This window comes from Gasterosteus aculeatus, chromosome 6 (assembly GCF_964276395.1).
Source record: "Gasterosteus aculeatus chromosome 6, fGasAcu3.hap1.1, whole genome shotgun sequence".
Taxonomy (NCBI): domain Eukaryota; kingdom Metazoa; phylum Chordata; class Actinopteri; order Perciformes; family Gasterosteidae; genus Gasterosteus; species Gasterosteus aculeatus.
Genome location: NC_135693.1, coordinates 1,679,636 through 1,700,000, shown reverse-complemented (window position 1 = coordinate 1,700,000; position 20,365 = coordinate 1,679,636). Strand labels below are relative to the sequence as shown.

Below are 20,365 nucleotides of genomic sequence, written 5' to 3'. Positions count from 1 at the left end.
GCAGTGCATGAAGCTGTTGTAGCCTATTTTATTCATGCAGTACACAGTCAGTAGTCAGGCACGTGCCCACTAAGCAGACAGTCGTTCCGCCTTCTACAACTCTAAGAAATCATGAAAATGGGACCAAAAGGGCAGATTTTCAACGATTAATGTCAGCGCCCCCTCTTCTTCAAATATTCTCAGAAAGCCAGGGTGTGTTCAGGGGTTCAATGTTCACATGTGTTGCATGTTTTATGAGGGCAGATCAAACCATTCAGAAGTTATAAGTCGCGGAAAATCTAGATGGGCGTATTTGCATACCATGATTGACTTTTTTTGTAGAGCATGTCCAACAGCACATGTGTGCCAGATGTCAAGTCAATTGGACCTCGGGGGGAAACTTTCTATCATATGGTACGAGAACATAGACGAGGATGACCGACTTCATCCTGACCCTGTTTGATGTTGAATTCTGCTTCCAGTATCTGGCGACCTGCTCCAGTGAATATGTGGACATTTCAGCCTTGGCCCTGGAACTTCAAAGGCTGTACAGGCAAGTGCATCATTTAAGGATTGAAAGATGATTTACTGCCATTGTGCAACTCAAGGATGCATAACAGCCCCCCCCCGGAACTAACTAGAACAATTAGACTTAAAATGGCAGCTCTATATTCAGTTTACGCATCCGAATTCTGTTGCCTGTAAAAGTATATTACATTTATCTTCAGAATGGAGTACGGCAGAAGAAACAAGAACGCTTTCAGGATTCAAGTAGAGAAAGGTAAACGGGGCTAAATGCTCTGATGACATTGTAATACTCCACGTACGTTTAACCGCCAGTCTTAACTTCTCCATCTTCTCTCTCAGTGTATGACGCAATTATGAAGGACTCTGGGCTCACTGACCTGGAGAGCAAACACTTGGCTAAGAGAGCCAAGCACAGCCACAATGACACCGGGTAAAGGGCACTTCACTGGCTGCTTTCTAACCATCCTTCCTTCTTAACGTGCTTTCTAAGCGACGACCAAGGGTGTACAACTGTGTGTGTTCACAGGGACGATGGCAGCAGCTCGGACCAGTCCTCCGACAGCGAGGAGCAGCCTGTGGAGAATCCTGTAAGATGAGCACGTTGCTCATCGAATTTAGACTGAGTCCTTTTGTGCTGCTTTCCTTCTTTTTCTCACCAAAATCCCCAATGTTCAGTGCATGCCAATGATGACCTGCTTTAATAACCCTGTGTAGAGCTCTTGTGTCCTGATATGAAATGATGATATGAAGTCGAGCGGTTCTAGGAGGATGAATGTCGCTGTAACGTTGCCGCGTACTCTCCGAGTGGGTGCAGAGTCCATGTTGCATCTGAACTGATCCTGGTTGGCGCTCTCTGGCGTTCACAGCCCACCAACCACATGAACAGCTCCCTGACGTCTCTGTACCGGAAGGGCCTCCCCGAGTCCAACGACGGTCCGCCCGCCGCCGGCGGTCCTGCTGACTCGGGCACGCTGGTTTCCACGGGAGGCTGGTTCATTGATCGAGGCAGAGGACCCGGGAAGAGCAACATCCTCATCGACCTGTGTGACGAGGAGCCAACTGATGCATCCGTGAACCAAGTGACTATTGAACCGTCCAGTGTGGCCACCTGATCATCCCCCTTTCTGACTGTAGCAGCTGACGCTGTCCTGCGTCTTTTGTTCACCAGCAGGCCGATGTGTCCATGCTGGAGCCGGCGCCATCCTCCAAAAAGTTGAGGAGAAAGAAGAAGAAGGAATCCTCTGAATCGACAGACCCTCCGATGCTCAATAAGAAAGGTACCACGTTGTAGTTTGCCAGTGTAACTTAAAGCTTAAATAGTTGATCATCACAGCGGCGTATTTCATGTGTAGTCAATGAATATATGCTTTTATTTGTATGTGTATCTGTTTAGTTTATTGAATGCTTTGTCTGTTAATTCCGTCAGATATTCATAATGCTTTTCCACAGTAACTATTCTGTATCATATTTATTTCTGTATCCATCATTTCTCAGCAAAATCCAAGTCACTAGAGCTGCAGTATCCAACTCTGAAGTTTGAAGACGTCGGCGGCAATGAAGCGACGTTAACGGTGAGTTTGATGCGGCGCCAACTTTGTCCGGGTAAAAACCTGTATTAGGAAGCCATTGTTTCCACTGTGAACCCTTTTCCATCGCTGCAGGAGGTGTGCAGGCTGCTGATCCACATGCGGCACCCGGAGGTGTATCAGAAGCTGGGGATGGTTCCTCCGAGGGGCTTCCTCCTCCACGGCCCCCCTGGCTGTGGGAAGACCCTGCTGGCCCAGGCTGTGGCTGGGGTGAGTCCAGGGACAGTAGTGTTTCGCGTTGCTCCGTGGTCATCAATACAACCTGGAGGTGGGTGGGTCAATTCTCACCTCTTTGTTCCAACGCCTCGTGTGCTGGGCTCCTGCGTTTGACCAAAGGTTATTTTTAGTTCATGCGCTTCAGCTGTTATCACAAAACATGTGGAAAAGCTCCACGACAAGATCAAGTATGTGAGTGTAATCCAGGTCCCTGGTGTAACGGTCGGGGAAACGCCTTTCTGTCTGTGTTCCAGGAGCTGCAGCTGCCCATGTTGAAGGTGTCTGCTCCAGAACTGGTATCGGGAGTGTCCGGAGAGTCTGAACAGAAGCTCAGAGAGCTGTTTGACCTGGCGGTGGTCAGTAGTGGTTTCCTTCTTGAAGATCAGTTTAGAGGTCTCAACAGTTAGCTAGAGGAGGCTCGAGGTGCGATCGGCAGTACGACTCAGACCTGCAAACCTTTTTGGTCGAAACCCAAACGGGTTTTCCACATGACTCGTGTAGATCCGAGCGACTCCCTGGTGTGTGACGTGGAAGCACGTATCGCTCTGCTGTTACTGTCCTCAGTCCCAGCTGTGTCCAAGAGGAGACGCACACGTCTCCGCGTCCAGGCCGATCCTACAGGGTCCCTCACAATCATGCATGTTAGGCCATGACCTCACTTAGCTTGCCTCACTATGCAGGTGCTGAGACATAATATGTACGCCGTGTCTTTCTCACTTTATCCGTGTGTCACCCCCCCCGCAGACCTCTGCCCCGTGTATTCTTTTCATTGATGAAATCGATTCCATCACCCCCAAGAGAGAGGTGGCCTCTAAGGACATGGAGAGGAGGATTGTAGCCCAGCTGCTAACGTGCATGGACGGTATGCTACATCAAGCAAAGGACGCAAACAGAAATGCACGGGCCCAATGGTATCTTACTGGTGTTTGCGTCCCTGCAGACCTGAACAGTCTGACCGTGACCGCTCAGGTTCTGGTCATCGGTGCCACCAACAGGCCGGACTCCCTGGACCCGGCCCTCCGCAGAGCAGGGCGCTTTGACCGAGAGATCTGCCTCGGGATCCCCGATGAAGCGGCTCGTCTCAGGTCAGCCAAACACCCCCAAATCTACCACGGTCAATGTATGTAACGCTTTTGTAACCCATAAACTATGATCATCCAACACTAAATGTCCCGCGTGCTATTTGCATATTTATTCAGCAGTGTAGGATTGAAAAGTGTCCGTAAATGCTCCAACATTCTACGTATGTGAATGAAATCCAGCACACATTCCAATAAACGACATCACCCGACGAGGAAAAGACCAACTGGACCCCAACGCCTTATTCCCAATGCTTTTAAACGGCTTTAGATGAAATGTCATTTATGTAATTGGTATTATATTAGAGCAAGGCGTCAACACCCGCCTCCCATAGGGTTTGATGGACACAGACGTCAGGGCGAGTGCGATGGATGTGCGTTGGAAGCCGCTCCAGTGATCTGTTGAAGATCAGCTGGTCAGCATAGAGCTTCATGCAGGAAGGCGGCACACCGCCTGAGAGACCCGAGCCGACGCTGGAGTTTAGCAGTGAACTGTGGTTTATTGTTGAGCGACGTCCTCAGAGCAGCTGACGTATGATGTCACAGTGTTCGGTATCTCCTCCAGGTCTGCAGCAGCTGTAAAACAAATCAGTGCAGTCAGAGTGGGACTGTAGTTCCAGCTTTGCCTCGATGCTCCGTCTCTTCACGGTCTTGATGAGACGGTGCAGATGTTAATTCCTGCCTTTAGTTTGAGGAAAGCTGAACCACGCAGTGATCTGAGAGTCCAGAGCTGCACGGGGGGGTCAGAGCGCTGTGCAGGGGTCCAGTGTGTGTCCCTTGGAGGTGGAATGTCTGGCCTGAGCTTCACTGAGCTTCACTGACTTGGGTTTCAGGTGAAGTCTGGGAGCTTTGTTGAGGAGCAGCAGTCGATGCGTCAGGTCGACCAGAGATTGCATGTTCGCCAGATGAGTTGATGGAAGAGCAGCTCCTCCGGCTCGCTTCCCCCGTCGACGTGTCAGGAGGAGGCGCTCAGTGAAACCTTCCGTTTCAATGAAATACAGTGAGAAGTTTGACCAGTCCGTTGTCCATCGTTCCTCCCTGCTGAATGCGATCAGGGCGGCGAGGGAGACGGAGCAAACCAAAAAGGAGAAAGTACGCGAGAGCGCCATCCACATGACCTGATAGCGTTTGTAGTTTTATCATTGGTCATCAAATATACAATATCTGCACAGCTTTGATAAGCAGCCATCACTCATGTCAGCGAATACTCCCCCGCGCACCGCTTGCCTCTGTGACTAGAATTTCATCAAATCGTGTTCATGGTTCTTTGAAGCGAGCACAGACCCTTTTGCCGTCGTTCGGATGGAGGTAAATGAGCTCACCTTTCCACTCCAGGCCGCTCCGTTCTGATACCGAAACCCAGTGTCTTCTGCTTTGCAAGGATCTTGCAGACGCTGTGTCGGAAGCTGAAGCTGCAGGAGGACTTTGACTACCAGCAGCTGGCCCGGCTGACCCCCGGCTACGTGGGTGCCGACCTCATGGCTCTGTGCCGTGAAGCCGCCATGAGTGCCGTCAGCAGGGTCCTGCTGGAGATGAGAGGGCGGAGCCAAAGCCCCGGCTCGACTTCAGCGCCGTTAACGGGCCCCGTTCAGGCAGACGGAGAGGCAACAGACGTCGCCCCTGTGCCCCCACAAGGGTCTGCACAGACTCCCCTGCAGGTACGACCCACAACCTCAGTCATCATGGAATATGTATTATAATACGGGTAATGTAATGTCTCGCCGGCCAACGGAGTCCGCACAATGTTATGGGTGAGCGAGCTGACTGTACCAAGATGTGCGGACGTTCTATGGTTTTGGTGTGTGTTTTTGTCTTCATGGGTATTAACCTACGGAACCCAATGGCCCCTGAGGGACGCGTCTCTGTGGCTGTTTTATAGCTGATCATCACTGAACCGTTGCTTGTTGTCAGACACAAACTTCTAGTTCTTCACTTGTAGTTCTTTGCTTGGTGACTCTTTGATCAGGGATGCAAACCTTTAGAAGCGGCAATATTTATATAGAAATAGTTCATATTCTCTGGTCAGCTGATGCCTCGTTTACTTATGCCGCTCATTTAGACATTAGAATTCCATTTCGATTTTTCCTAACCAGTTACAACATAAAAGCATGTTGCCCACGGGGGAAAATCAAGGCCGTAAAAGGTTTTTGAAAATACCTATAAACATCTGGATGGTTAAAAGTGCTTGAATTTACATAAATTAAATCTATGTCACCATTTTTAGCGGGAACATCAATTTAAGTCCTTTAAATGTTCGTGTGCCTCCTTGACTCTGGCAGGCGTGTCCTGTACAGTCCTTCGTGCTTGCGTTTGCCGTTGGGGAGGGCGCGGTGTACATCCATTTTGGTGCTAAAGCGTGGTGTCGTGTCCAGCAGGGGGATCTGTGGCACCTCCTGCAGTTGTTGAAGAACACTACAAGTCTATCGGAGGAGGAGCTGGCTGGTCTGTCCATCCTCATGTCAGACTTCCTGGCCTCTCTGTCCAGTGTCCAGCCCTCCGCCAAGAGGGAGGGCTTCGCCACCGTGCCTGATGTCACCTGGGAGGATGTGGGGGCCCTGCAGGACATCAGAGAGGAACTCACCATGGCCATACTGGTGAACAAACGAGCACCTCCGTTGTCGGCGTCCTCGCTGCACTGAAGTACAACTGTCTTTGTCATTCTAAGCCGTCTCACCTGTGCTAACACCTGATCCTCCGCCAGGCTCCAGTGCGTTCCCCAGAGCAGTTCAAGGCGCTGGGCCTCAGTGCTCCATCTGGTGTGCTGCTGGCTGGACCTCCAGGATGTGGGAAAACCCTGCTGGCCAAGGTTCCCCTCCACGAAAACACAAAGAATTGTTCCCCGCTACGATCAGCATTGTTATCTCTCCACAGAGGATTTGCAATCAGAGATCCTGAATGATCAGTTTAGTCAGATTGATAAAGGCTCATTTATATCTTTAGAAGAGCAAACAGTAACTGGAAGTTATTCATGAAGCTCACTGTGTCTGCAAGTTATTTGATGAAACATCTCAACCATTTTGACACAAAACTAAAGCATTCAGGCAGAAGCATTAAAAGAATAACTTGCCACATGTAGCCGTCTATAGACGAACCGGCATGGTTTGTGTTGCTACGGTGCATGTTCTCCTTCCTACACTGTGGGGACAGACGTGTCTCTTGTCTCCTGCCAGGCAGTGGCCAATGAGTCAGGCCTCAACTTCATCTCTGTCAAAGGTCCGGAGCTGCTGAACATGGTGAGCCACTAAGCAGCCAGCACACATTCAGATGGTCCTCCCCCGCCGTGCTCACCGCATGTTGTGCTCACTGCAGTATGTGGGAGAGAGCGAGCGGGCTGTCCGGCAGGTCTTCCAGAGGGGACGCAACTCGGCTCCTTGTGTCATCTTCTTTGACGAGATCGATGCTCTGTGTCCTCGCCGCTCAGGCCACGAGGTGAGCCAGATGGACTTCGTGGTGGTGAAAACATGTCTTAAGTGGAGTGTGGGCTAAACGGGGTTTGTGTGTCTCCAGTCGGGGGCCAGTGTGCGCGTGGTCAACCAGCTGCTCACGGAGATGGACGGCTTAGAGACTCGGCGGCAGGTCTTCATCATGGCAGCAACCAACAGACCAGGTAGCGTCGCAGGCTGAGGCCTGTCCCCGCCTTCACAGGGGACATCACTCACTAGATGTGCCACTCGGATATAGTTGCGTCTCAGCTCATTGCTTCACTAACACAGCACCCGACGTCGTACGATACACGTCCACCGTCCTCTCTATGGCGTCCTGAACCGGTTCATCCGAGACTGACCCAGAGCATTCAATCCACCCAAAAGGGAAATATGAACGAAAAGTAAAACAACACTAGTTTTGTACTTCCATCATTTATCTTGTGAGGCGTTGGAAGGGCCTGATACCACGGGCGGTAACGAGTTCTTACTCTGCTGTCAAATGTACAAATGTTACAGCCAAACGGATGTTGGCAATGGAAATCAGAGAGCACCTTCCTCGGAACAATGCAATGTAAACGTTCACCAGAAAACCCCCCAGAGTGAGGAAAGATCATGCAGTTAAAGTTGAGGAGGGTTGTCCTGTGGAGGGAAGCTGTCCCTCAGCCTGGTCGTGTTGGACCAGATGCAGTGATTCGTACTGCTCTCAATAAGAGAATGAAGCCTCTGATCATGTAGCCGATCATGTAGCTGAGAGGAAAACGCTTAAATGAATTACAAGTAAATTCAGAAATGACAAAAGCTGAGATGAGTTTTAAAAAAACCGGCTATAGCTGCCAAGTAACCCTTGACCGTGGAGAAGGCTTTCCCATTGTCCCTCAAACACTCTCCACTTACAGTCCTACGGGGACCTAGTGGAGGAGGCTCGAGCACTTTGTATAGTATAAATCACCCGCTCAGGGGCCAAGCCCACAGCACCAGACGTTCTGGGTGCGGGTGGAATGGGTAGAATGTGTTTTGGACTTTCCTCCCACATATTGATTCAGAGAGTCAAAGAGTCCGTTTCCTGTTTTAACGCAATTAAAACAGGATCATGAAACCGTATATTGCGTAATGATAACAGCGCAATAAGCAGTATTCCCCAACAGTGATTATCTGATGTGAATCTAAATGTCTCCTGTAGATATAATCGACCCCGCCATACTGAGGCCTGGTCGTCTGGATAAGACCTTGTACGTGGGGCTGCCGCCTGAGGCCGACCGCCACGCCATCCTGCTCACCATCACCAAGGTACGCGCTGCGCCCGTGCATGAGAGGCCTGCTGGCTTGTATTAACGTACACGTCCGGGTACTCTGTTGGGTGGGCCCGGTTCATTCGACAAAGAAACCAGTTTGCCGCTGCTTTCGGTTTCTGTGTGGAGCTATTCTAAGCCCGTCTCAGAGCGCTGTGGCTCTTCTGCAGGGAGGGACCAAACCTCAGCTGGAGCACGACGTCTGCCTCAAAGAGATCGCCTTCGATGAGCGCTGTGATTGCTTCAGGTAGCTCTCCTTGTACGCCTACTGGCCACACTCACACGGTTTCTCCTTCCTCCAGTCTGACAAAACAATCCAATCCATTTGTAATGAAATCTCATTCCGTGTGTGTGTGTGTGTGTGTGTGATACAGTGGAGCTGACCTGACTGCGTTGGTGAGGGAAGCATCTGTTAATGCCCTGAGGGGCTACCTGAAGTCTCAGCCCCCCCAGGCTGCTTCTACCGGTAACTCATACCTGTACTTGCCTGTGCACGCTGTTGGTAATGACTTTGTTTTAGTTTAGTTAGTAATTTGACTGCCATCTTTTTATTTAACGCCTTTCACTCAGTACAGTCATTTAGAATTTGAAATATTCTGTTCGTTTTGTATTCCTCATGTATCACACTGAGATGTTTGCATGCATATGAAGAGAATAGGCAGGACCTGAAGCACAGCACATGTTCTCACTTGTGCTGCTACGGGAAAAGTGCGTCCACAGTTCTAGAGGCTTATTGGAACCAACTTTCACAAGCAGCAAACTCTGGTGGAACGTTGAGGTGCCGACAACGGCGTTTCTGTCCGTTACCGACTCTACACGTCCGTAGAGTCTTGTGTTGGTCTCTGTGGCTCATTTACCTCTACAGGGCAGAATGTAGAGAATGCATGAGCCACGGCCGCTGCCAGCTCCACAGCGCTCCACAGCGCTCCACCGCGCTCCACCCCTCCAGCCATGTCTGGGTGAGTCACTGACTAGAAGGTATTTGTCGCTCTGCACAGGCCACACGTTCTCTTCTGACTCAGTCGCTGACCTCAGAGTGAGCAAACAGAACTTTGACGACGCCCTCAAGAAAGTTCGTCCATCTGTGTCCAAAAAGGTAAAGACAACGTATTTCTTCATTTTCTCCTGAAATGCATGAACCTCTCAGCTTTTAACACTTTGAAACGTCATAAACAAAACCTCCAGTGACTGAGCGACCCACCAGCAGCACCAACCGTATCCCAGACGCATTACAGTAAAGCACCAACTGTCATTTAGTTTAGCCTGGATTCTCCGTTACCGCCTGGATTAGAACGCAACCATGTTGTTTTTCTCCTTTTTATGTGGACCAAATGAACCACACTACAGGTAAACGCGTCCCTCAAACGGAGGCAGACGGGCTTCTGTGTTTAGTGAGTGTCTGTGTTTTTTTCTGTAAACAGCCACAACTGTTCTGTGTTCCTTCTGCAGGATCAGAGGATGTACGAGCAGCTCAGAGAATCCCTCAGCAGATAACCAAGACCAGCAGCAGTTGAACTCTGACCCTGGTCACACAAAAACCACGTATGTGGATACATGGTAACGCTGATTCTTGCTTTCATAATAAAAGTGTGTGTAGAAACAATCCTTGTATGTGACCCTGGGTACAATCTGTTGGAGGAATGGCAAGTGAGATCCTTGAGGAGCAGCTCCTGCAGGTGCTGCCTGCATGCTCCTGCCACGTGAGGCCGAGCACTGTAGTGCATCAGGAGGATTCCAGGGCCGACTGCCAGCGTAGGGTCCGACCCCGGGTCCCCAAACCTCACTGACCTGAGCACAGGGCACACAGCAGGACGCCCTGAGGCCTCCATCATGAAGCTGTTTGTGATCCAGCGGCCTGCTGGAGGTCATTCTGCAGTCGCTTCTGCTGTAGGGTGGAGGAGCTTTCTCTCCTGGAATCTTCTCCATGTTCTGGAGGTTGTGCTGGGAGACACATCACATCTCCTTGTATCTGTGCAACTGCAACTTCTGTAGTGTTGGGAAATGGCCTCACGCTCCCAGTAGTGATAATGACCAGTAGTGGAAAACCAGTCAAAGAGATCCAGAGGGAGAAACTTGAATTGGCCTCCACATGCAAAAGCCGTCCTGGTTGGGGGTTGTCTCACTGTTGCTCCTCATGTGCACCTGTTACACTCCAGCTGCTACTGAAACGGGCTCAGCTATTTACCCAACCAGATCATTATCAGTGCATTTGAATTCCTGCCATATTCTGATTAAAGAGTGTTCCTCTGAGCAGTGAACAAGGCTTCAGGGACAAATCCCACATTGTTTAAAACGACTGACACGGTATTGGTCTGCTGAGTTTCACACATTTGAAGTTCCTTAATGAAAAACAACGTAGGGCAGTTTACCTACTGGGGCTGTGGTGTGATGACGGCCCCAGGAGAGAACTCACACCAATGTTTCATTGTTGGACTGTGGCTGCTGGGAGTCATGTGACAGGCGTTCCCTTTGTTCTCCCTTCATCCACTAGAGCGCCCAGGTATGTGGCAGAACAGTAATTTAATATTACCACGCTGAAAGATGGCAGCTGATACAATCTGCTAAACTCCTCGGCCCGGTTCCTCTGGGGTCGGATCCGCCGCTCCGCTTCTACGCCCGCGGGGAGGAGATGTGCTTCTTTGTGGATTTAGAATCATTGTTGTAATTCACTTAAAAGGGGGAAGTGTAGCAGGCTTTGAGACACTGGACGTTGAGATCAATGGACTGTGTATGCTGGTACATGTTCAGAATAACGTGCGGCGTCTGGACGGCGGCCATCCAGACGCACTTTCTGGAGAAGTTTGCAAAGTTCACCGAGCTGATAATCTCATGAACCCAAACACGAGGGCGTTTGTGTTTTTTTCCACAACAAGTTTAGAGCATAAATAGTGGTAATTTCCATAGAGGATAAGTTTAGGAGACGAGCCACTCCTGACTGGTATCACTGGGTTGGTATGGCGACCGTTTGTTGTGATCACAGGAGGTTCAATAAATGTAGCTTCGTTCCTCTTGGCTGACTCACCGTGTCAGGACAGCCGCTACATGCTGCGCTCCTCCTGGTTTAGTTTGCCCTCAAGAACCTTCTGGATGTTCCATGTTTCACTGCTTCAATTGGCTGAATTTCTAATTAGGAATAATAGATACACACATACTGATTACTGACGTCCGGTTTGAATCAACATTGTTTGAGAGGAAGCGAGATAGTCAGCTCAAACAAACCCGACTAACAGGACGCTGGATCCACGTACGAGGACGTCCAGGGTCCAGGGCCCCGGCCTGCTGATCTGCTCATATAATCCATGGTTGCTAAGGAACGTTAATATAGCAACAAGCTTTTGTCAATAACCTCAATGAGGTCGGACTTGTGCTCCTTTTCATATTGAGTGAAAACTATGAGGCCTGATTTATAGTTTGGTTATTGGTCCCTCATCCCAGGGCGGCGTCCCCTTATGACATTTCTCATTTTATTTATTGATAAGTAAAAGATTAATGTCGATACGCAAAGATGATAACCAAAAACCCCTCCTACCAAATGTACAGTTAATATGCCCTTTTTCCCTTCCCTCCCTTTTTGCTGTTAACTTCAGTTGTTTTTCTTCTTGTCTTGTAGCCACACAAAATATATTCCAATAGGTTTACATATTTTTCCTCATTTTGTTTTATTGGGTTTTCATCAAATTGAATAAAATCAGTACATTTAAATCAACACCTTAAGCAAAGATCTGAGGCACTGAGGGATAACACACACACACATGAAACTACTGGTTATGCACCCAGTTTGTATGAGCAGGACCACAGGTTGCATAATAGTGTGGTACATGTTAATTAGCATTAAAACAAATGCAAACTCGGCTTCAATCAAACAATATCATATCGGTGTTGCAATAAAAGCAAATTTGGTCCTCTTTGACATCCAAAGCACACTGAGTTCAGAAGGGAGGGAGACGTTGGTTCATTCTGCTGTATGTGGAATCAGTAGCAGCACATTGTGTAACAGCCTGCGTGTTCTGTTCTGACTAGTCCGATGCAAACAGCCTTACTGCAGGAAGTCAGCGGTGCTGGAAATGACGCAGGACCACTGGGCCGCTTCCTACGGTGTTGATTGGACGATATCCTACTGAATCCAGTAGGCGGAGTGTGTAGGTTCCTTCAGGTCTGCACCTGCACGGTGACTTTAGGGGCTGATTGGATAATAACAGCTTTGCACGTCACGGCGAACATTGCCTAAACGAACACTCAAAAGGCCTTTGCATTTGGTGCCACAGTAGCACCAACCAAATGTGGGACAATATTGTTAAAATACATGTAAAATGTAGGGCTGCAACAACGAATTGATAAAATCGGTTATTAAAAGCGTTGGCAACGAATGTCATTATCGATTCGTTGTGTCGCGCGATTATTACGTCACTCAATGAGTTGCGGAGATGCGCGCGGAGCAAAAATAAAAATAAAGGCGCCGAGCCGCCGTAGAGGAGAGAGCAGCCGGCAGTTGTTGTGAGTCACATGACGCAGGGAGAGACGTCTGTTCGACTACTCGTCTAAGGTGTGCGAGCGTGGGGGTCCCGGTCCACGTTGTCCCGTAACAAGCCTCCTGTTTACTCGTCATCCAGCTGATTAAGCTAGCGTTAGCTCGCTAATAACACCAGTAAAGCAGTTAGCAAGACTAAGGCACGTTTTTATTTACTCGCCTCTTTTGGACCTTTCATTTTTCAATGTGTGGTCTGATATTTTGTGCTTTGTCCCATATCGGTTAATGTTGACAAATATATTTGTGTGTGTTGTACTTTTTAGTGCTGTCATATACGGTAGTCCAGTGCGCTTGCGCATATACTGTGGGTTATACGGTAGTTGATGTTATGCCTGTAAAGGGAAACACGGTGATCCATTAAATCAACTAAGAAGCCTCTAATGCATTTATTTACAAATGCCATTTTAAATTCATCTCATAGCACTTGGTTGTTTTTTAGCTGTATGCATTTACTTAACTTGCACTACAATGATGGTAATAATTTAATGAACATGAGGGTGTGTTTGTGAGTGTAGTATAGAGAACTAGTTCTGACGAATTTGAGGTTCTGTTTTAGAATAAAGGGTTGGAGCTTATTAATGCCATTTTTTAAAAAATCCGATTATCGAAGAAATAATCGGCCGATTAATCGATTATCAAAATAATCGTTAGTTGCAGCCCTAGTAAAATGTTCATTTTTCATTAAGCGGAACCAATCATAGCCAATGCTAAATATCTCAACTGGACACTTAAGATGCTGAGGACAAGAGAGCGTAATTCAACTGTTGAAGCTACTTGATTTAGAAGCTGTCGATGGTCGTCGTCGTTTACCAGTGATTCCTTCACACGTTACTGTGTGTGCTAATAAACACATTGGCCGGTGTACTAATACTGCACCAGAGTGGCCAGCTGTGCCCACCACACCTATGTCTTCAGTGGACATTTGGGTTAGTTTAAAACCACAGTATATGGGAATTTGTTGTATTAATATTGAGAAATAAAAAGGTTCTGTTCCTTTAGAGGAAAGGCACTGACCCCCCTCCCCCCGATTCTACGGGCTGAATGGGGGTTTGTTGCAAAAGGCTGTGAAATGCTGGACAATGAAGGGTTTCTGGGGTGAAATTACTCCTGCTTGATGTCTCCCTTCAGCTTCCTCTTCACTCGAGAGAATGGGCTCAGTGCATCGTCCATGATGAAGTCATACAGGACTTTCATCCAAGAGGTGTACTGAGGCAGGTCATCGTAGTACTCCGCCGCGATTTTCTTCACCTGCAAACAAAGAGGCAACAAAATGAACACGGCGTTCTGCTGGTGGCTGACTCCTCAAACCTCACCTGGAGTAAAGCTCCCAAAATGAAACCTTAATACAAATGCTGGCTCCGCCCCACTGAGGCTCACAAACACCTAAACCACTAAATAAGGAGTAGCACCGTGGTCAAATTACCCAACACCAATCACATCAGACACTCAATCCATTTCATTATTTATTCATGTGCACCGTGTGCAGATTAGATACCACAAACAGGAGCACAAGTGCATATTGATACATTTGCCAGTTGACAATAAAATTCAAGTGAGAAAATATCTATTTATTTTTGGACTCACCATGTAAAATCCTATTTGATAGTCGTATCAAGATGACATATAAACAACTTTTTTTTTGTAGATGCTGGTTTAAAAGTTTCATCTCAATATGATTCGATATCGGCCCCAAACTCCCTTTGTCTCTGTCCTTCAGCACAAAGATGTGTGTTTGAGGACTTTGTTAGGCTCCTTCGCAAATGTGAAACCTCCCTCCTAACGTCCCGTAAGCGATGGCGGCGTGCGGCGTACTCACCAGGGGCAGCCGGCGTCCTGGGATGCTGGGGAAGTCGTGGTGCTCGTTGTGGTAGCCCACGTTGAAGGTGAGCAGGTTGAGGGAGCCATAGTAGGAGTAGGTCTCGTGGCCCTTGAGGAACATGTAGTGCTCAGCGATGAAATGCCCAGAGATGGGGTGCAAGCCCATCCCCAGCATGGAGCCAGCCAGCATGTAGAACACGGGCTTGGCCCCCCACAGCCAGCCGAGCAGGACGTCGAAGGCCAGCTGGACGACGACGTTGGTCACCTCCAGCTGAGTGATCGGTTTGGGGTTGATCCAGAGGGGCCGGATAGCGTAGAACAGCGGCTGCAGAATAATCCAGATGAATTTGCGGACGCGTGTGCAAAAGAACCACCCTTCAAACTCCGTGGGGATGTCCACGTCCACCCCGTCGCCCCCCAGGTAGCGGTGGTGGTCCAGGTGGTAGCGCTTGAAGGAGGCAGAGTAGGGCAGGCCAATGGGCAGGTTCGCAAACATGGCAAAGTAGCGATTCCACATTGCTTTGTTGTTTCCGAAGGCGGTGTTGTGCGAGATCTCGTGAATGGCGAGCGTCATTGAGTGGTTGATACAGCTGCCAAAGGCATAAGTCCAAAACAAGACCCACTTCCAGTCCAAGTCTTTGATCAGGTAGAAAGATAAAAACTGTACAGCCACCATCGTGCACACGATCCATTTCAGCCTCGGGTCAGGGCCCATCAGCGACTTGATCTCTGGGTATTTGGCTGCATAAGAAAAACAAGAGGCTTCCGTTAAACTCATTCAACATTCATATGTGGAAATGACACCATACATCGGAATTCCCAGGAAACCCCCCCCAGTCCTCTGCTGACAGGCCTGTTCTACCACTCAGTAAGCGGCAGAGCGCACATGCATAACAATAGTGCAAGCTGGCATACAAGAACATTTCTATTATTGTTAGAAATGTCAGAATTCTATTTGAAAGCGGATCAAATGTGTTACTAGAGAACATCCAAGAGGAAAGTGAGAATGGCTTCAGAACAAAGACTCCGACTACTTCCTTTAATTACAAAATAGATGCCACGGCTAAAGTGAACTGGCAGAAATAGCAGAAACAGAAATGCTTTGGGTACCAGTGAAACAAAGGACTGTATTTATCAGGGATATCGTACGACACTTTGGGCTGAAAGTGTTTCCACAGCAGAGTGACACGTTCACACGCTGCCAGCTTTCTTCTTCATCTTAATTCACAATTACTTGTTTTATATAGATTATTAGTTATCTTACTAAAAACCAAACTACCCCCGAGACAACGTCTAAAATACAAATTTTAATCCCATGTCAATTATTGTCATCAAACTATCGTTCTTCTAATGTTCACTCGTCACTTCCTGTTTGCTTAGAGCACTTTTTGTTATACATATTTAAAATTTTAAACCAACCCATAGCATTATATTTTATTCCTCGTGTCGTCCAGTTTGCTGTCACGCACCAACCGCCAAGTCACATTCCTCGTATGTCTGACACATTATGGCAATAAATGATTCCTGACTATCATCGTCATTATTGTTGGACTGAACATTGTTTTACACTACAACGAATACGGATGTTTTATATTGGATTACTTTTCCATCTTCCAGCATGTGGTCAAAACATATGTTGAAAGAAGGTCTGAATCTATGAGCATGGAGTCAACATACGGAGGCAGATGATTCCTGCAGAGGACCGAGGCCTTCTGCAGGTACCAACGGGACAGTGTGGACACTCGGAGACAACCCGTCCCGTCCGACAGAGAGGACCATCGTGTCTGCGCACCGCTCAGCACCTGACAAGAGGTCAAATGCTAAACACAAAGAGTCTGTCACAAGACTTTATTATGGAACGTGGGCTGCTGGCGGCGGCTCGTAGCGCTGAAGAGCCGCCGCCAGATGTTCAGAGACATCTGAATGGGACGCAGGCGTGGGGGGGGGGGGGGGGGGGTTTGTTGATGCAAAGCATCCAAATGCACAGAAATCCAGATCTCAGTAATCACCCTCATCAGTAAGTTAGCGGTTTATTGCATTTCGGAATTCAACAATTTATAGTGTTTTGAAAACAATGTTGTTCTCTCTCAAAGATACAAACATCTGTCCCCGTTCACGCTAGAAGACCAGGGAGAATGTTGTAACAGAAACAGTATTTGAAAAACTGGGGAATTTCAACACAAGGACAAGTCTCAGCATACACCACCTCCTGTCACAAGATGCCCCCCCCCGCCTCCACCCACCTCCCCCAACCCCACAAGGCTGAGCTGGCCCTCAGTGGGAGAGGCCGGGGTCATGTGACTGCATACAGATGTGCGGTTTACAAGAAACAGCGAAGCTACATGGCGGGTTGACGGCGTCTCACTAGCCGGCGGGTTGAATGCTCGCGTTCGGCTCATTGCAGGATTCGGTGAGACCTTTGAAAACAAGCGCACAGCCACGTCGGCTGCTCGATAAGTTCTTATCACCCAGAAAGCAACGTGTATCCTGTGTGCAGGCTGCCGGAGGGAGACGCCTCTGTTTGCAGGGGTATTCAATCCAATCGAACAAGGTCCATTAGGAGCAGACAGCTTACTGGGACGCACACACTGATTACGTGATGCTCACGTGACGGTTTCCCGGATGAAAATAAATGACATCAACCATTCCGAACAACAAGTTACCAATGTTGCTGACTAGGTTTTCGGTGATAGCAGCTGTAACGCAGTCAAATTCTTTCATTTTATAATGCTACCCCGCCTACGTGTGCAGGAAGTTATGTAAGCGCTTCTGTGACTTGTCATTTAGAAACCGCGCTACAGACGAGCAGCTGCACTGTTAGCAGGTAGAGTCCCACTACCACCGGATCACTTAACCAGTGCTCCTTGAGCCCAAACTGCTCCGGGACCCGTTCAGGACATACATATGAATAAAGAAAAGATCCACTGGGACTATTGGAAGCAGTATTGAGTACTATCTATCCCAGCAGCGCCGGAGAGTCTCCTCTTGATAAATGCACTTTGATGCATTTATTGGGTGCAAAGATTGATAATCCAACCAGGGAGACCGTCCTGCTATCAATGAGTGTCTTTATTCGTGGTCTGAAGCTCAACGTGGTGGCAGTGAGTTTAGTGTGTGGAGGGAAGACGTTACTGATAGAGAGCTGTACAGAATACCACACATCCTAAATAATACGGAACCAGTCCGAGGGGAAGGACACAGATCTGATAGTTATCAAGGGGCGCATTGACACAAAAGGGGCCTTTGTGTTTGTCACAATGAAAGGAGCCTTCTATACGTGGCTGAGCCTTCAAAATCAACCATGACAATCATCCGCCATTGAGCCCGAAGGTCGGTTCAGTCGCCTTAAGTCGCCAAGCGCAGGTTCAATTTACTGTCAAAAAAGAAACGTGTGTGTCTGCGTGTCCAGTTCATCTGAGGGCGTGAGGTTGAAAGTGGGTGGCAGCTGAAGCCCCGTCGAGTCCACAGCGCTGAGTGGTCCTTTATTACGATTCTTGGGACAATAGCAAGAAGGATGGAGCCTGGTGGACCAGCGGCTATAACCCAACAACAAAGCCACCAACATCTGACAATATGGATATGATAAGAACAGATGCTATAATATCAGAATAACTAAACCACCTACAAACTGACCGTCGATGATCGATAACTTGTATCAGCGGCCAAAACCCTCAGCGGGATCAAATGGGAATATTAGAAAATCAAACAGGAAGTGAGCCTCCATCTGACCCTCGGATGCCTGTGCTCAAAGGCACAAGGGAAGGAGGCGAGGAAGCACCAGAAGCCCGCCAACGCACGTGGAGTTTTAGATGTAACGGTATGAATTATAAACGATGAACGGCATGAATAAAAATATGTCGCTTTAGCGTTAGTTGCGCAACTAGTACGTGGTTTTCTACGCATGTGACGTAACCCTCAGACAGCTCACTGAACAACGTTACGCGATGTCTGAAGTGCGTCAGCGCGCTGTTCCGTTACGGCGGGTCGATCCGGCCCGGATGTGAACCGGTAAACCGTTACTCACTAGCGTCGTGTCCTTCAGGGAGGACTTTATGTTCCACTAACCCAACTACAGCGCTCACGTTATACGTCTATCCATACTTTGATTAGAGACATGGCGGCGGACATTAGCCATCGACAGGAAAACCTCTCCCCGCGGAGACACGCAGCCGGGGAGGTGGAACCGTTAGCTAACGTTACGTTAGCATGAATGCTGCATTCGCCCCAGTTAACAGACGGACATCCAACAACACCGCTGGCAAACGGACGTGTGACTGTATCGTCCGAGCGGGACTCCCGTTAAATGCCGCTAGCTGCACCCAAAGGTTGCTGAGCGAACTCACCGAGTATCTCCTTTCTCCTGTCGGCGTGCGGCTGGTCCGTATACACCCATTCGTAGTCCTCACGCGCCACCCGGTTCCCCATTTATTTATTTAATCTCACGTTTCCGTTAAACACAACTTTCAGCGATAAATAAGTAACTGAGGTTAAATGTCACGCGATCGTTGAAAAGGGTTCTGTCCTCTCTCCTCAGACTCTCGGTCCACCCCGCTGACCCGAAAAGGCTGCTCCGCCCACACCGCGTAGCTCCTCCCACTCCGTGTAGCCCCTCCCACTCCCCCTCGTGGGGCGCAGAGGGGGAATCGTTGACTGACGCAGTTGTCGGTAGAAGTGACCTTGTATCACATTTTACCAATAAGTAAGCTACAGGAGTGGATTCATCTTTGACTGTAAGAAAGGCGGGTTTATTGTATTATCCTTGTGGATGAACTGGTATCATTTTCTCCACTCAACATTTATTTTTACAATCTTGAAATGATGACGGCACATACACACATGTATGACAAGGTGGTACAACATGTCAACCAGGTGTTTAATTTGTACCTCCTTTCTAGAGGTAAACAAAAGCAGTGTATAGGTCAGAATAATAATGGAAATATACTGTAGGAACAGTAAAAGAAATAATATCAACTATAATAACAACTAGAAAGACAGAAGACATTTTGACAGTTCCTAAAATCACAAACTACAAATTTGCATGAGAGGGTCTGTACAGCATCCTCTGTCCCGAAACCCTCATCGGCACACTAAAAACCCCCCAAATGAAAAAAAAGAGAAGAAACCTTCGAGAGAGACAGAGGAGAATCCCTCTATCAGGATGCACAGAATGAACAACTTAAACGATGAAGGCTTACAGTGTAATATTTGCAGTAGTTATAGTTACCCTTTAGGTAATGGGTGAAGCATTACATCAACATTTAACTGTTCTGAAGCACTTACTTTAGAAAAAAGGCCACCACGCTTGCTGATTGACTGCAAATAAATATCAAAAAGTCTAGTTTCTTTTAAAAATGGCTTTCATGTTAGAAACAAGACTTTTTCCCTCAGACAAATGTCATACACTTTCTTTGTTGAAATCCCTTTTCTAAAATCAAGGTCAAAAACAGTTGACCTTTACTGCTTTACTGCATTCCAACAACACCTGGATAAAGTGACCCTCCTGATCACATCATCCTGTGGGGTGAATGACGGAGGCACTACGCCCTCAAGTGGTGAAACAGCCTGGAGCATCCTTCATAAGCCAAATAATGAACATGGAAAGTGGAAAAAGTCAAGACAGTCAAGCTATCTTTGTTTGCTTTCACAGTGTCCATTTCAAAAGCCTTCTGAGCCCAGATGTGAGCATACAAAAGGGCAATGTGCCTGACGGTTCTCATTCAAACTTGATAAAACCGAACCTAGAGCTCCCACCAGCCACACGTGTCCCAGGGAATCCATCTCAGATAGGAAGCAGCCAGTCATCGAGGTGGCGTCAGTGCTGTAGTGGTAAAATTAGAGGTGGGTAAACTCTGAATTTTGTGATCATACAGACCTCGACGCAATGTGAAGCAACGCAACACAAAGCGTCGCGACTCTT

At 48.2% G+C, this 20,365-nt stretch overlaps 2 protein-coding genes across 5 annotated transcripts in view; one reads left to right on the top strand and one right to left on the bottom strand.

Moving 5' to 3' along the window:
• Positions 1-9,705, top strand: part of nvl (nuclear VCP like) — an 11,983-nt gene extending 2,278 nt beyond the window's left edge. Inside the window, exons 3-24 of one of the 4 annotated variants that reach the window (XM_078104610.1) lie at positions 462-532; positions 708-760; positions 847-937; positions 1,034-1,094; positions 1,374-1,586; positions 1,679-1,784; positions 2,002-2,078; positions 2,169-2,303; positions 2,564-2,665; positions 3,054-3,171; positions 3,250-3,394; positions 4,770-5,046; positions 5,764-5,982; positions 6,090-6,194; positions 6,559-6,621; positions 6,698-6,817; positions 6,896-6,995; positions 7,994-8,100; positions 8,273-8,349; positions 8,477-8,568; positions 9,101-9,198; positions 9,552-9,705. In XM_078104610.1, coding sequence (XP_077960736.1) covers positions 462-532; positions 708-760; positions 847-937; positions 1,034-1,094; positions 1,374-1,586; positions 1,679-1,784; positions 2,002-2,078; positions 2,169-2,303; positions 2,564-2,665; positions 3,054-3,171; positions 3,250-3,394; positions 4,770-5,046; positions 5,764-5,982; positions 6,090-6,194; positions 6,559-6,621; positions 6,698-6,817; positions 6,896-6,995; positions 7,994-8,100; positions 8,273-8,349; positions 8,477-8,568; positions 9,101-9,198; positions 9,552-9,596 — 2,475 coding nt within the window. In that variant the 3' untranslated portion in view covers positions 9,597-9,705. Of the gene's footprint in view, positions 1-461; positions 533-707; positions 761-846; positions 938-1,033; positions 1,095-1,373; positions 1,587-1,675; positions 1,785-2,001; positions 2,079-2,168; positions 2,304-2,563; positions 2,666-3,053; positions 3,172-3,249; positions 3,395-4,769; positions 5,047-5,760; positions 5,983-6,089; positions 6,195-6,558; positions 6,622-6,697; positions 6,818-6,895; positions 6,996-7,993; positions 8,101-8,272; positions 8,350-8,476; positions 8,569-9,100; positions 9,199-9,551 lie in introns of all 4 variants that reach the window. The other 3 variants (XM_078104608.1, XM_078104609.1, XM_078104607.1) reach the window with 3 other exon arrangements.
• A 2,037-nt stretch (positions 9,706-11,742) lies between these two features.
• On the bottom strand, positions 11,743-19,104 carry degs1 (delta(4)-desaturase, sphingolipid 1). Its single transcript, XM_040178540.2, has 3 exons — positions 18,792-19,104; positions 14,447-15,189; positions 11,743-13,878 (listed from the first exon to the last, which is right to left on the bottom strand). The coding sequence occupies exons 1-3, from the start codon at positions 18,871-18,873 to the stop codon at positions 13,732-13,734; spliced, it is 972 nt and encodes a 323-aa protein (XP_040034474.1). The 5' UTR covers positions 18,874-19,104; the 3' UTR covers positions 11,743-13,731.
• Positions 19,105-20,365: the final 1,261 nt, after the last annotated feature.